Genomic DNA, 16,649 nt, shown 5'->3' with positions numbered 1-16,649 from the left:
TTTTGTTTTTTTTTTCTTCATTAGGCTTAGACTTGCAAGGCTTTACTCACCACCTTTGCACTTTTGAATGCCAACTTTCAAATGAGGGGCTTTTATGCCTGCTGATCACACACCCCATTTTATCTGTGGTGCTGAATATTACCGTTTGACCTGGCCTGTCATTTAAAGCCATATTTATATTTGATTTCCCAGCTTTCTTCTCTGAGCAGCTACAGCAGATGGAGGTTTATGCTGCCGGCAGATAGAAGCTGCTTTTTAGATCTCCAAATGCATAGATCATATAAAACACAATTAAGACGGTGCTGTGTTTTACACCTTAGGTCTATAATTTCAATTTGGCTATATGTCACTACCTGACAAAGTTGATTTCGACTTGCACCTGCAGACTGCAATATATTTTCTGAAAGTAAAAAAATGTAATTAGCATAATGGAAAAAACACAGAACATTTTACCTTAGTAAACGGGACATATTTCATTACCTGAGCTTTTTTTTTTAGCATACCATTAGATAATGTCACAAATGTGAAAAAACAAGGCACCACATATTTACTGATTTAATCTCACATTTAGATATTTTATATTTTGAAGGCAAAGACTGAGTATTCCTTTTGCAATAAATCATTTTAAATATTTGATCTACTCCTTTGACATTATGCAGCTTTCCTGCTTAAATCCAATGTACCAAGCTGCAGTTATAAACATGCACCTTTGTATTCCTCACATATTTTTTATTTCATTTATGTATGTTTGAATGTCTCCAAGAGCAATACATATTTTGAAATGAAAATTTTATCAGAAAAATTTGTGGAATGTTATTAATCAATAATTTAATTATTTATTATATATTATTGAAAGATTGCCTCAAGACAGTTAACAGTAAAGAATTAAGAACATTACATTTTAACCTAATTTAAAAAAAAACACAGTGTAGTCAAGTGCAGATAATTTTCTGTTAAAGGAAACCCAACGGATTGCATTACAACATTCAGTCCTCCTTGATGAGCATTTAGTGGCAGCTGACTGTCACTTGCATTTTGTTTTGACTTTGCAGCAACATAGTATTGAGCCTTTAGTGATGGTGGAAAGAAAAACTACGATTTAACAGGAAGAAACATACATCATAACATGTCTCAGTGTGTTTATTTTAAGACAGAGCATGCACAAACAATGAAACTGAAATGTTGCTGCAAAACTTTCTATATTTAATTAAGTAAAAGTTGGTGGCAATAATAACACCTTTTCATTGTTTCATCTAAGAAATCAAGAAGTGGATAAGCCCTAAACCAGTTTTCATTTGATTGGATGAAAAACACAAATCAAAGATTATACTACTTCTCAACAAATTAAGAAAGTTACACTCTTCTATTTTTTCAAGGTTCTTTATACAGAAATGCACTTCTTTTACATAATTTTTAGGACTCTTATTTATGTGTAGAGCACCATATCATTGTTGTGTTTTTAAGAACATTGCTCTCAATCAAACAAGGGAGCAAGTCTTGTTCAGAGTATGTTAACAGTACTATATGCCCAGAGCATTGATACAAACATGGGTAGGTCTATGCATGTTTTGAGCAAAGTTAGCACATTCCGTAGATAGCATTAAAGGCTACGTTTATGCTGTCACTTCCAGTGTCAATATGTGTTGACACCAACTATATAATGTCGGGTCCTGTGATTTCCGTGTTGCAATAACCTTGGATTCAATCAAGAAATTTAGCAAATCAAATGGAATCTAGAACAATATGTGGAATCTGGTAGACTTCAGTCATTTGGGTGAGACTTAGCAGTCGGTTGGATATTTGGTCCATAATCCCTGTATCTGTATCTAACCCGGATTGGGCTCTTCTCTCTATTGACAAGAAATAGCTCAGCCATTGTGAAGAGGCAATGCAGACTCAAAATAAAAAATAAATAAATAAATAAATAAATATATATATATATATATATATATATATATATATATATATATATATATATATATATATATATATATATATATATATATATATATATATATATATATATATATATATTTTATCCATCTGAAGAGTAACCTTTCCCCAAGTTTTGTCAGCACACAATCAACTGTGTATATTGGAATAAATGAACAGTTGCAATCAAGGAGTCGCATCATAAACGAGGAGAAGGAATGCCTGCAAACTCTTTAGCATTAAACTACTTCAACATTAGCAAAGTGCAAGTTTATTGTAGATTGTTGCAATTTACGTGAAAAAAAAGACATTGTTTAGAAAAAAGGAAAAAGCTTTGTCAACTTTTGATAAAATCCTGATAAAGCCCTGCAAGCAAGGGGGTGTGCATGTTAGCAGCCTGTGGAAAAGAAATTCATTACATTTTGAATCTTGTGGTTATTCATTTGTTAAATATTTTTTCAGTCACTTTATGATTGCATACTATTGAGCGGATTGAATGTGGCTGGAATGAAATTGTGAAAGAAGAAAAAGAATCATTTGATTCCTTTGCATCAGGAGTAAATTGAAAAATGAAACTGTGCTACCTCTTCTACTGTGAACATTACTGAGCTGGTCTCAATACAAATAAAACATTTTTTGCTACTTTTCTAAGTTAAAAACAGATGGAGTGAAACCACTCAGTTAACATTATTGTATACCGCAGAAGATAAATTCGGGCAGACTTTTACAGCTTTGGGAGCAAAACATTTCATTTTGACAATATGTTTATTGGAAGTATTTCCTTTACTAATTTACAAACTTTTTTCCTAACCTTTTCTACATCTGCTCACTTGGACAATTTTAAACCTCTCCACTTTCTTCACATCGCATTTGTCTCTCCTCTTTTCATCCTGCCTCATTTATCTTCCACTCTCTCTGAGGCATAAAGACCATATCCTTTTTATCAGTCGAGCCACAGCAGGAGCGTGTCACTCTCGCTCCACCCTTCACTCTCATCACTCCGTTTCTCTCATCATTACTCAATTTATTTTCTTCCTCACAAGTTCACAGGTTTCATCTTTTCTTCTATGCATCTTTGCTGTGGTCTGAATATTTAGTGTGTGCACCATCAGGTTGGCTTGTGCTTTCCAGATTGCTTGTTTCTCACCTATTTTTTCATGCGATCCATAGGTTTCTGTTCCTTTTTAAGGGGTAAGCCAGTATTCCTTACTTATTTCTATTCCACGGTATGCTGCTGTTTACTGTTACTCATCCAACACTAAGGTTCCTGTGGAGTGGACAGAATAGGCCATTATAGGCATGGCGTCCTCTAGAGGATTTATTATTATTAGAGCCTCCTAGTTACTGAGGAGTCTGCATTTTTGTGTTTAAGTAACGATTAATTTACAAATGAATCAGGATTTTCTCCATTAAAAAAATCAATAAAATGTTAAATATTTTAAAATAAGGATTAAGAGCAGTCTGCCTCATCTGTCCAGTCTGCAATAATGAATTGACATTAGTTGTCTGCCAGTCATTAATATGGCCTAAAAGCCACTTAAAAAAAAATCTGAAGAATAAAATTATTTCAAGAATAGACATAAGAGGTATTCGTTTTTGGTTATCAAGAGTGTTTTGTTCGAAGATTTCTTGATAGTCTCCATAACAACCTATATAAGAGGCAGGAACAGCCATACAGAATCTCTGAGACAGCAGCTGGAACCAGTATAGCTCAGGTTTGCTGGCCTCATCCCCCCTCTCTCACCCCCCATTCCTCTTTCTGGTGAAGATGGTGGAGAGAGAGAAAACTGCTCTGTCACAAAAATATAACTTCTTGGAGACAAGCAGGACTAAACACGGAAAAAGTTGGCTAAGTGCCGTCAACATGAAGTTCTCGGAAGGAATCTGGCTGATTCTCATAATAATTTTGACCCCACAGGGTGAGATCTTGCATGGAGCCCCAGACTGAGGAAGATTATCAGTGTTCTTATATGTGTTCCATTTTCTTACAATTGCTCCCACAGTTGATTTTTTTCACACCAAGCTGCTTGCCTATTGTAGAGTCAGTCTTCCCAGCCTGGTGCAGGTCTACAATGTTGTTCCTGGTGTCCTTCGACAGCTCTTTGGTATTGGCCATGGTTGAGTTTATAGTGTGACTGTTTGAGGCTGTGGACAGGTGTTTTTTATAAAGATAACGAGTTCAAACATGTGCCAATAATACAGTTAACGAGTGGAGGACAGAAGAGCTTCTTAAAGAAATTGTTACAGATCTGTGAGAGCTGGAAATCTTGTTGATTTGTTGGTGACCAAATACTTATTTTCCACCATAATTTACAAATAAATTATTTTAAAATCCTACAGTGTGATTTCATGCATTTTTTTCTTCTTATTTTGTCTCTCATAGTTGAAGTCTACCTATGAAGAAAATTACAGACCCATCTCATCATTCTAAGTAGGAGAACTTACACAATCAGTGGCTGACTAAATACTTTTAGGCCCCACTGTTAAATGCAAATAATAGACCCGTCAAAATGACGGCTGTGGGAGACTGAGGTAAATTAACCATATTTATTTTTTTTGTTTTTACATTGATTTAAAAAGAACTACGTGAAAATTAAGGTAATAAAGAAACAGGAAAAGTCTGTTAACATGAGCAGCATATGATTAATGTAAAAAAAAAAAAATTCTTTCCCTTTAAAATCTTAGAACAGTCAAAATAAGGACCTTTGGAGTTCTAGTGAGTATACTTAAGTCGAAATTCTTTATTAATTCTTTCCTACCAAGATGCAACACTATTTACTGACTTTACTTATCTTCAGACAATGTTTTGTGTAAATGTTGAGTTCTGAATTGTATACTTAACATATTCATTAAGGTTTTGAAAAGAAAAAGCAATCATTTTTGAGAGAATTTGCCCTGGATTTACTTTACAGGGGGCACATCTAGTTTTAACTGCAACAATTGCAGCTCCTCTGGGAAAGCTTATAAATATATATATATGTAAATAAATAACATTTCTGTGTGTTGGTGTATTTATGAGAATGGGCATTGACGTTAATTGGTAGGACCTGGCTTACAGTCTCATCTCTGATACACTAAAAAAGCATTATTTTTTTTAGATTGTGGTCAGGACTTTATGCAGCCAGTGATCTTTTTCCCTAACAAACTTTCTCATCCATATCTATGAAATAAGTTTTATGCACTGATCCTCTTATATGGTTGAACATTAAGACACCATGTGAAAACTGGTCTGGCACTCGGAGGGAGGGTTTTTTTCAGAGTGGTTTTGTATGTTGCCCTTTGCTTTCACTGGAGATGAGCAGTCAAAGGCAATTCTTGAAAAACAGCCCCACACCATAATCCGTCCTCCAGCAAGCTTTGCCTTTGTCACTATACAGTTAAGAATGTAAGACTTTTTTTTTTTTCCTCAGATGTTCAGACCAAGAAGTGTGATTCTTTGTTAAATAAACACATCTCGTCTTTTGTAAGTTTATACCACTGAATTGAGAGCTTTTCAAAGTGCTTCATAATGTAAGGAAATCCATTCCACAAAACTCTCTCTAATGCTCTTGAAGTGACCTGAAGGCCCTTGATATTTGAAGGTCTGCAGTCTCCCTTTTCTGTGATTTTATGCGAGTTACCACTTCGTGACTGAGTTGCTGCTCTTTCCAACTGCTTTCACTTTATTATAATACCATGAACGGTTGACATTTGAATGTTTGGTACTGAGGAAAAGTTCAGGAAAGGACACCTGCTTTATCTCGACACTACAGATGAATTATCTAAGCTTCTGAGATTCATTTAATCTTTCCCTTATGTTTGTAGAATTATACATACATTGGTGCCTTTTAAAGAGCTGTGGCCACAAAAGCAACCAGATGTTATTAATTTGAGGAGTGTCTTATGTTTTGAGCTTCTGATTAGAAACTAAGTAAAAACTCTGTGGTGATTAATTCCAGCTAAAATGGGTGTCTTGATGCTTAGAAATATGCAGAGAATTTGAGAACCATACACTTTAGCTTTTGGCAGATAATCTTTGCTATTGAAAAGCCTGTTCAATGACAAAAACTCTTAATTTGATAGTAAGAGTTCTGTCCTACTCATAGTTCTTAGACATGTTTTAAGCAAGTCTGTGCTTATCGAATGGAACAAAAACATGACAATGCATCAAACTGTACAGTTTGCTGACTATCTTCTACAGCTGCTCCGATGAGTGTGCCATCTTACTGTGTATCTGTATGGTTTACAAGCTGGACAATGACTTACATGACGGCACTACAGATGATCACCAACACTGCCCTGAAGTTCATCACCATTTTCCTTCACTAGAGAACCTCTTTCTCTTTTTTAAACTTGCAGTCTCAGAAGGGCACACAGCATTCTGAGGGACCGTATTCAACCAGGACAGCCAGTGTTTGATCTGCTTATCTTGGGTTGATACAGAGTGCTGTGGTCACGTACAGGACAGATATTATTATGTGCTATAGCTCTAATAAATCACTTTTTTAAATAGCCCATGTGATGTACACATTTCCTTTTCCGTAAAAATTCAAAAGATATCCACTGGACTTGGTTTCCAAGATTTGGAAACCAAGTCCAGTGGATATTTTTGAATTTTTACGGAATGACTATGACCTGGATGACTGAGAACCTTCATCAGCACACATTTCTTTTAATCTTTGTTTCACAACTTATTTTATTCTGTATGAATAAATGATTTTTTCTATCTATCTTTGCAAGATGACACTACAGATTATTCTTTTCTTGTTTTCTCAAAAAGCAAAGAGAAAAATCAGATTATAGATCTTGGTCGTTTCCATTACAGCAGTTTGATATGTAATTGACTCTGAATTAAGGAGTTTAGAGGGATCTAAAGACTGCTTTAATAATGGAGCAAACCTATCTTTAAAATTAGCCAGGTAAAGAAATAAAATATTTGAGCCCCCCTTTGAACTGTGTATTTCTGAGTCACACAGTTGGTAAAGCAGGAATTTAGCCTAAGCATCTTTTAAGTGTGGACCCAGCCTTCCCTGGCCTGAGTAGTCCACGCCATTAATGGCAGTGTAATGGTGTGGAAAATGGTCTGTTTGCATATTTTGTCCTCAAGTAATCACGTTTTGAATGACATTGCAACTGTGCTGGTCCTCACTGTGTCCGTACTCTAATGGCACAGTTTACCGTCTTTCAGGAAATAGATACTTATAGCGGTTATGATGTACAGTGGTTATAAACAGAATAAATTCTCTCTCTCTGCCAGAAAGGAAATATTTAGCCCTCCTTGTCTGTTTTTAAACATCTCAAATAAAATGGTGACATTGATTCAATTTCTTACATATACATAAACTTTAACATGACCAATGTCAATTGTGAGTCACAAAATGCTTTCTTTTTTTAATTCCACTGTTAACATACCTGCTGATATTATGTAAGTCCTGAACAGCACGGAGGTTTTGTTTTAAAATCTCATTTAATATGTTTTAAGTGTGACCAATATTTCTTTTCAATATTCAAGCTGTCCTTTATACCACAAAATACCTTTTATCTCGTGAACTGGTTTGCCGTTTTCTCATTCAAATTCTAGCATAGGAGCATCCAGAAAGTCAAACTTGTCAACTTTTCCATTTTGCTTTTGCATGACTATGTATTTATACAATGTTCCTATAATACTTTGACACTATAAAATCTCAGTTCTTAGACCTATACACAAAAACTCATTAAGCCTTTAACAGAAAAACAATCATTTTGTAGATTTTCATATTGGTGGAAATTAATTGTTTTTGTATTTGAACTTAATCAAACCTTACTGCCAGAAGCTTATCCTATTTTTAACAACAGTAAAATTATAAACATCATCATATTATATTATAAATTACTATTTTACAAAGTATACATCTCTTAAAAGCATGGCTAAAATAATTTATTTGGGCAGTGTGATTATTAAGATCTATAATGTCACAAGTGGTTGGAAGGACTGACACAAAACAACAAAAATACAATGGCCCCAATCTCAACAAAATAAGTTTTAAGCTGATTGTTGGTCTTAGTAAAAGCCGTTCTAAAATGGAAACCTTTTAACTGATTCCAAATTGGATTCTGAAGACATTTTATCCAGGCTGACAGACTATAACCCTGAGGAAAAAACGAAGATCAGAGAGGTAGAGCTATGCAGCTACAAGGCATTCAACCTTTTATTTTGAAGTCATAACATTACTCTGATGACCCACAACTCATGGTGAATGCTAACTTCGACGCTGCGAAGGGAGCTGTGTGACAAGTTTAATGAATGTCATCAGAACTTAAATTACTGCAACTTTATTTTTACCAGTTTCTAAAACTTACTATTGATTGATGTCTCCATATATTCATCACTAAGAAATCATTCAATTATGTGAAATGCAGACAAACAATTACAAATCGACCTGTATTGATTACTAACTCTGATTCTTGAAGAAAAGAAACATACCATAAAATAGCCGCATTATTCGTGAATAACTGCAATTGAAATGTAAGTTTAATAATGGAAATAAAAATTTTGAATGACTTAGTCATTAATGGGTTTTAGTATGAGCTGCTGTTCATCTTTATCATTCTCATAATCTGATCACGAGCACAAAAAATCTCCCTAAGGATTTCCTCCAAAGGCTTCTGGATGGAACATTTTCAATTCTGTGCCCTCAACAGTTTAAAAAAAAACAATGCACAAAAAGCAACGAAAAAATCAACAACCCTCTTGTGTCTCTCTGTGTGCGCAGCAGTTCTGCCAGTGAAGTGAAGCATTTTTATGAGAGGCAGAAGTTTCTGATAGACGGTGAAATGGTATCTTCTCTGTTAAAATAAATTTAAGCTGTAAAAATAAAAAGACAAAGCTCTGCCCTTAGTGGCTCAGACTGGTACTGGTATGCTCAGTCTTAAAGGGATAGTTTGGTATTTTTGACATGAATCTGTATGGCATCCCCATCACCAGTGTCATGCAATCACACTGACTTACCCCTGGCAGCGTCCTGTGAGCAGAGTTCTCGTCCAGTTTTGGTCAAGCCAAAAGTAGTCCGGCAGGTTTGCTAGACCCAGCGAAATAAAACGTTTCTCTTCCCAAAACATTATGTGTTCAAAAGAGTGATATTTTTGCATCCCAAAAACGTTGTAGTGGAAAAAGTCACACGTCGTTATCACTTGGTCCTATTTTCTCTCTGTTCGTATCAGTGCGCGCCGTCATTCAGACAGCTAGGGCCTACTAACCTGACAACAGCCAGATGCATGCATGCATCTGGCTGTTGTTGAGCTCGCTGCCTGAATGACAGCGCGCACTGATACGAACAGAGAGAAAACAGGACCAAGTGATAACGACGTGTGACTTTTTCCACTACAACGTTTTTGGGATGCAAAAATATCACTCTTTTGAACACATAATGTTTTGGGAAGAGAAACGTTTTATTTCGCTGGGTCACAGGATGCTGCCAGGGGTAAGTCAGTGTGATTGCATGACACTGGTGATGGGGATGCTATACAGATTCATGTCAAAAATACCGAACTATCCCTTTAAGGTGTTAAACTATACCTTGACAAGTTTTGACTTATTCCTGATTGCACAACCCTGACAGCTAAATCCACCTTTTTTCTGACTCAATTGTTAAATTAGTGATTGATGTGACATTAACTAATCCGCTTAGAGGGAATTAAATGGTCAAGATTTGTACTTGGAGGGGAAAAACTTGCATGCAAGAGAACTTAAAAGCAGAGTCTTACGTGTTGATATCTATTGTGTGTCCTCAAACAGACCTTAACATAAATGCATTTAATGTGATTAGCTTCATTTGTGTAATTGTTTTTCAAAGTACAATCCTTTTACATACATGTTATTTCTTATTTATAGGTGCATGAAAATTAAATTCTCAGATATTTTGGTTTACTGTTTGAAAAAGGTTATCAAAAACAAAAAAATTTAGATTTGTAAGCACAACCTGTCTATGACTGAAGATGTGTCAATGCTCATACTACCAAATACTAAGGATTGTTTTTAAAGTTCTGGCTTTGAAGAAATAATAATAAAAAAGATAAATAAAAGCATACTTTTTTTTTTATTATCGTCAGGCGGTAAGAACGAAGTTGGTCTCTTTATAGCGTGTGTTTAAATTCTTAGATTAGATATCCTTGAAGTACTTTTCTTTAGAAAATGTCCCCAGGAGTTTGATGACTACTTGAAAGGTAATTATCAAACCACTAATCCCAGCCTTAACAAAGCCGTATAATGAAAGTTGGCAGGTCTGTCATTATGTACCGGATCTGTTCCACCTTTGTCTTTCGTATTCTATATCACAACAATCTTCTTTCATGCCTTGTGTCTTTTCAATGTTTTTTTTAAACCAACTCTCTTATATATTTTTTCTCAGCCTAGCATATCCTCTACCTCTCCTTGCCTAGTAACTCTCTTGTGTCCTTATTGTTGACTCTGTTTTTTTCCCAAGAGGAGACACTGGGTCAGACTTGTGTTTTTTGTTTTTGTTTTTTTGCAATAGGAGCTACTCTACAGTTTTTCTTTCTGTTTTTGTATCAGTGCAGTTTCAAGCAAAGTCCCTGGACGTCATGTCTCAAGTGCATTGCTCTTCATCCAGACACACCTGCTGCTTGCAGAAGCATTGTACTTTCTAGCTCACACTCACCTGCTAGCATTCTGCCGATTCATCTGTAAGACAGTCTCCTTATCTCTTTCTTCATTTCCCTGAAGTGTTTTTATCGATTTACACTGCTTTGCTAAAAAGATGCAATCTTCTGGATTGTTGGAGTCTTTTGTTGTGCATGTACTATGCATTTGGCCTTTTGAACAAGGATGAATGTACTTTTGTAATTTCTTTGGAATGAGTTCCGAATTGTTAATGCTTGGAAGCTGTAACTGCAATCCTCTCCCTCTGTTCAGTAATGTTTTTTTCTCTCTTAACAAAGATGACTCCCCTCATCCCTCTTTCAAACCATCTGTAAGTGATTTTGGCAAAGTAATTTGAAAATTTTACATAGATCATATATTTTTTAATATTGAATTTGTTTTTAAATTTGGTCTTTTCTATCAACTTATAAGCCACAATTCAAACAACAAAAGAATATCTCTTAAACTGGTAAAGGTAGTAACTTAACTATAACGCTGTTTTATTTCAGTAATGAATTCAGAAACTTTGAGCCTCTGAATTTATCACACATTATTAGTTCCCTCATTCCTCTTTCAAACCATCTGTAAGCATTGTCTCATTTAGACTTTCTCTTAAATTTCTTACTGCATGATGTGATAATGATCTGCTCAAGTGAAACCATCTTTTGGGGGAGGAGTACTTTGTTAATGCAATTTTGAAGGTAAATAAAAAGTGATCAGATAGGACAGGATTGTGAGGAAATACTATTACTTCTTCGTACACCTTATGTCACCACGAGGTCCAACGTATTAAAATGAGAACGTGTGGACTATTCAGATTCTGAATAAAGCCAATCGAGTCTAAGATAAAAGGTTTCACATCTAAGTATCGAACAATCACCGGTCTCCCTTAATTAATCATTTATTTTTATCACAAAACAATTAATCTCTATTAAAATCACAATTTCAGCTCTAAAGATTACTTAAATTATACTTTAAATTTACTTTAAATTTTTCCTTTAATGCTTTTATTTACAACTCCAGCATAATTTATAGTTTCAATCTCAAAAACGGGGTTTAGGTTCTGTTCAAAGACAGAGCGATCCTTCACCCAGGACGTTTATGCTGAAGGTAATTATGCAAGTTAAGTGGTAGTTTTTCCATTAGGACACTTCAATAAATTGATTGCACTGCCATGTCAAAGTGGTAATTACCATGGCAAGTGGTTTTTTCCCCCACGACCCATTAGTGGATAAATATTTTCATTACAATACTCTGCTTCTGGACGTTTTTTCCTTTTCTCCTTATTGGAGTTGGCAATGTTCTTTCATCCCTGTGCTGCTATCATGTCAATGTTTGGTCTGAAACCATATGTAAGTCTAGTGAGAAAGACAAAATATACCCAGGAAGTAAATAGTGATTGAAAATGCACCTCATATGATCGTTGAAAACAAAATAAGAATAGTGCGTTTGATTCCTTTCATTTACAGGCTAGTGCAAATAGACTTTGCCTTTTTGTCAAACGATGTTGAAAGTAGTGATATTGTCACTACAGTTTCTTTGCAGAGTGGAGCCTTTCAACCTTAAATGTGCTGTTGTTTGCCTCTTCCCTGGTTCCACTTCACAGAGAATAAATGACTGTATGCTTAGCCACAGAAATGTATCATCTCCAGTCAGCCATCTAACTTTCCCGGCCTCTTTTTCACTCTATTGTCAAGGACTGTTTTTCCAGGGCTTCCTCTGTATAAGATGAATGGCTGTGACCACATATACTGAGTCATTTTCTTTCTGATTCTTTGTTTAATGTTTACATCCGTCTTGAGAAAGGCCATCTTGTCTGAACTGCTTTTCTCTTTTTTTTTCTAAATCCACTTGAACTTAGTGATATTGATCCAGACACTACATGTTTGTCTTCCTAAAACTTGCTTATTGTTACTAATGTTAATTACAACTCCATTTAGACAAATCAGTTTGTTAAGTAAAAGAGTCAGGTCCACTTTCAATCTCTTTGTTTTGCATTCTACAAAGAGCTTGTATAATATGTCTCGTTTAAGGTTCTGTAATTTAAATGTAACCCCTTTATTGTCCCACAATGGGGAAATTCACTCTGCATTTAACCCATCCCCTCGGGGAGCAGTGGGTTGCCATTGTGTGGCGCCCAGGGAGCAGTGTTGGGTTACGTTTTGCTCAGGAACCCAGAGTGGAGCCTGCGGGGATCGAACCGGGTACTTGCAGCCTTCTCAACATTAGGCCAAAAGTCCCATGTGTTGATTAAGATGGACAGATAGGAAATAGTGAGTCCAATTCTACATGGTTAATTTTGGCAAATTAATTTGAAAATTTTACATAGATAATATATTTTTTAATATTGAATTTGTTTTTAAATGTGGTCTTTTCTATCGACTTTTAAGCCACAATTCAAACAACAAAAGAATATCTCTTAAACTGGTAAAGGTAGTAACTTAACTATAACGCTGTTTTATTTCAATAATGAATTCAGAAACTTTGAGCCTCTGAATTTATCACACATTATTAGTTCCCAGAGAGACCTGCGACCTCACATAATACCACTTTTAAACTAATTTCTGTTTGTTTTTCTGTCCTGCAGTTGGCCCTGGAGGACCCTGTCCACAGCGTGTCTCTTCAGCAGTTTGTCTATGAAAAACTGAAGGCACAACAAGCTATGATGGGGGACCAGAACTTCGGGGTCCTAATGGAGACTGTGGACACAGAGCTGGTCAGGCAGCTCCAAGAATTCCTGCAAGCCCTCTGAACATAGCAGTCCTGCACTTCCTTATACAAATTATTCTCTACCACCATTTGAAAGAAACAAAAATGGCTAACGATCTATCTGTTGTGTTTGAACTTCCAACTCAGACCTTCCCAACGTCTACCCAGACTATGCCTTATCTATATTCAATCCTAGCCTTGTCCAGCACTCTTTGTCCCCTTCGATGTGATGTGTGGGTGCCTACAAATGTTTCAAGACTTTCAAAACACCCACATGTAGATATCATACCAGAGCTTCCATTCAATTCTTCTAGTTTCTTAACTTCAGAAAGGTTTGACTTGAGACAGGTTAAAAGGTATGATTGATTGATAATGGAGAAATATATAAAAATCAGCTACAGGAGCCAAACTAGAAGCCTTGGACTGTTTTCCAAAGGAGGATAAAAAATATTCAGATTGTAAAACAAATGTGTATTGAAAAAAAGGAATAATAACCCGAAGGATCTTAAACAGTGTTTACAGAATTTATTCTTAAAGGACAAAAAAGAAATGTAATTTTCTATGTGTATGAATGATGATTTCTAATTTTGTCATAAGAGGTCAGCTTGAAGTTACTACTGAGTGATTGTTTTTATTTTCTTTTTTTTTTTGTTCATAAGTGCGCTGAACCATATTTTATGTATATACTAACTGCTGCTAATAGATGGTGTTTCAGAACACTTCGGTCACCAAAAACTTCTTTACAGTTCTTTTTTTCATGTTCACCATTTCGATTCTTGATTTCATCAATTATGGAGCATTTTATTTCATTTTGGCAGATCAAAGATTTACTCAGTTTCAATTGAGAGAGCTTAATTATAAATTACAGCTTGAAATGTTGTTTTATTGTAAATTAGAAGTTATGGAAGGGAAACTCAGATCTGATAAAGAAAGAACCTCTGTTCATGTTATAAATTTGATTTAAAATTTATTGTGCAAAAAAGTTCCTTCATTACTTTAGTTTGATAGGCCTCATAGGTACAGTAAGATGTGAGACAGTAGCTCCTTTGATACTGTGTCAGATTTGCAGCCTTGTGCTTTCAGACCTGCCTTCCATTGAAACCTGGAAGCCCATTTTTTAGTTATCTGTAGTTTCAGCCAGTTTAGTAGTAGAGAATGTTGTTACTTTTTACATTTTTTAGTGGGTTTAGCTTTGAACACCACACACAAAGTAGACTATGATACTGTTTTTTGTTTTGTTTTTTTTGTGGGAAATAATACCTGTTTTTCTTCTCTAGCCTTTAATAAAATGTAAGTAATCAGCCAGAGCAGCTGTCGCCTTCTTGTACCCATCTGTGTAGCTGGAAAACACCAACCCTGCTGGTGGTCATTCAAACTGCTATTGTTTTACAATCTGTTTGATTTTAAGTTTCAAATAGCAGAGTAATCCCAGGTCCTAAAAGAGTTACAACAAATTATACAAATTATTTAAAGTACTTTGGGTCAGGACTGGAATTGTCAAACAATAGTTGTATGCATAACATAGCAATGCTGTATGACTTTGGGCTTTTTTATGCATTTGGTAAACATTGAAAGATAAGTCTATTCACTTGTCAATCAAACAATTTAAGGAAGAACTGGTAACTTATATTTGATGTTGATGACGAGCAGCGTTGAATTGGTGAGTTCCGGCAAACCATTTAATGATATCTAGGCGAAGATAAATATGTTTGTGAAAGTTCATCTGAATATATATATTTTTTTATATATTAAAATTTATTTGGGTGAGACTTTGCTAGAAAAGGATAGTTGTAGCATACCAAAACAACAAACTGGAATAATTAGGAAAATAGCATCAGAAATTCTAGGAAAACGGAGCAAAGCTCAACTACATCCGTGCTGCTGGCTCATTATTATCACGGTGCTCTCGGCTGAAAGAACTCGAAAAACAAGGAAACAACATTATGGAATATTGTGTTGTTTACTGTCTGGATGTTGAATTCTTAAGGGTTGGAAAGCTAGACAAAAAGTACTGATTATAGTGCAGTTCTCAGAAGTAATCTCAAACTGCATCTCCCAGGGAGCATTATTGAATCTGTTTATGAAAAGGTAGGTATTACAACTACTGTAGTAAGAAATGCTCTGCCACAAAAACAGAAGTAGCAGAGTGGGGTTCTTAAAGTAACTTTATATGAGATAGCAAGTGGTATATTTTTTAATAACAGCTGTTCAGCAAATGTAGTGAAAAACGGCTAGATAATAGGAGTATGCATACTTTCACCAAAACGCAGTTTTAAAGGAAAGCCCTCATTTCCTATTTCTGCATCATATGCATTTGGATTGGTTATCTCTTTAGGCGGTAAGACATAACTGCCTGGATCAATGTGTAGTAGGGGAGGTTAAAGAGAATCATTTGGCTTTAGGATCTCTTTGATGGCTGAGTAACTTGACAGGTTCCACTGAAGATTGTGAAGCATTTTGTTAAAGTCTGATAAAATCCCTTCTAAGAATTGCCTCTAACATCCAATCATCCTTCCAACCATTGTCTTTGCTTGCTTGTTGTTAATGGGTGGGGGGGACTGGGTGAGAAGTGGACACACCCTGGACAGGTCGCCTCTCCAACTAATATAAGGATGGATAAGATCAGAGAGTGAGAGCTGTGCAAAAACGATCTAGAGATAAGTAAGAATTTCTAGTTAAGTGTTTTACCCTTGATTTGAGTAGGTAAATAAGATGATATGCCAATGGAATCAATATTTCACTCTTAGAATGAGATAATTAGATAATATACATTTGAAATAAAACAATGCAAGTGTTTCTTATTTTAAATGTAAAATGTCTTTGTCTATTTGCAAAGTTAGACTTGGATTTAGACAAACTTTGTCATCTTGCAGTGTAGAGGTGCCACCTTATGTCAATGATCTATGATGATCCTTTAGTCATGTTTGATGCTACTGTGGATGGTGGCAAAGCTTTAGAAGATGTTGAGAATTATGTTCTTTCAAACATAGTTGTCTAATCTAATGTATTTTGTTGCCTTGATTTTTTTCCCTCTCATTTATTTCTAGCCATGCTTGTCACTGGTAGAAGTTATACTATGTAGTGGCACAAATAAATCACCTTAAATAACTTCTCCTTGTTGAAAATAATGATCTTTCTCTTCTTGCTTTTTCCTCACTGGTGGTGAATGGATTGATGCATTGGCATTGACTTTACAGCGCGTTCAGACAGGGTTACTCCAATGAGTCTGGCATCAATTCTTTACACTAGTGACAACTCATAGTTTGCATGCAAATGACGCCTGACAATATGTTATTTCAGTTTTCAAATGATCAGGCCTGGCTTCTTTTTCCTCTACCTTATAATCTAAAGTTCTTAAGACTAGTCAGAGCTACACTCTAATTTTCCCCCA

At 35.4% G+C, this 16,649-nt stretch overlaps 1 protein-coding gene across 1 annotated transcript in view; it reads left to right on the top strand.

Moving 5' to 3' along the window:
* The window catches only part of LOC119798557 (importin-11-like), a 99,478-nt gene extending 84,271 nt beyond the window's left edge, over positions 1-15,207 (top strand). Inside the window, exon 15 of the mRNA XM_038308075.1 lies at positions 13,137-15,207. Coding sequence (XP_038164003.1) covers positions 13,137-13,301 — 165 coding nt within the window. The 3' untranslated portion in view covers positions 13,302-15,207. The remainder of the gene's footprint in view (positions 1-13,136) is intronic.
* Positions 15,208-16,649: the final 1,442 nt, after the last annotated feature.

Source organism: Cyprinodon tularosa, unplaced genomic scaffold (genome assembly GCF_016077235.1).
Source record: "Cyprinodon tularosa strain WSP-4 unplaced genomic scaffold, ASM1607723v1 ctg63, whole genome shotgun sequence".
NCBI lineage: Eukaryota > Metazoa > Chordata > Actinopteri > Cyprinodontiformes > Cyprinodontidae > Cyprinodon > Cyprinodon tularosa.
The sequence above is the reverse complement of the archived record's forward strand: the minus strand, read 5'-3'. Positions and strand labels throughout refer to the sequence as shown.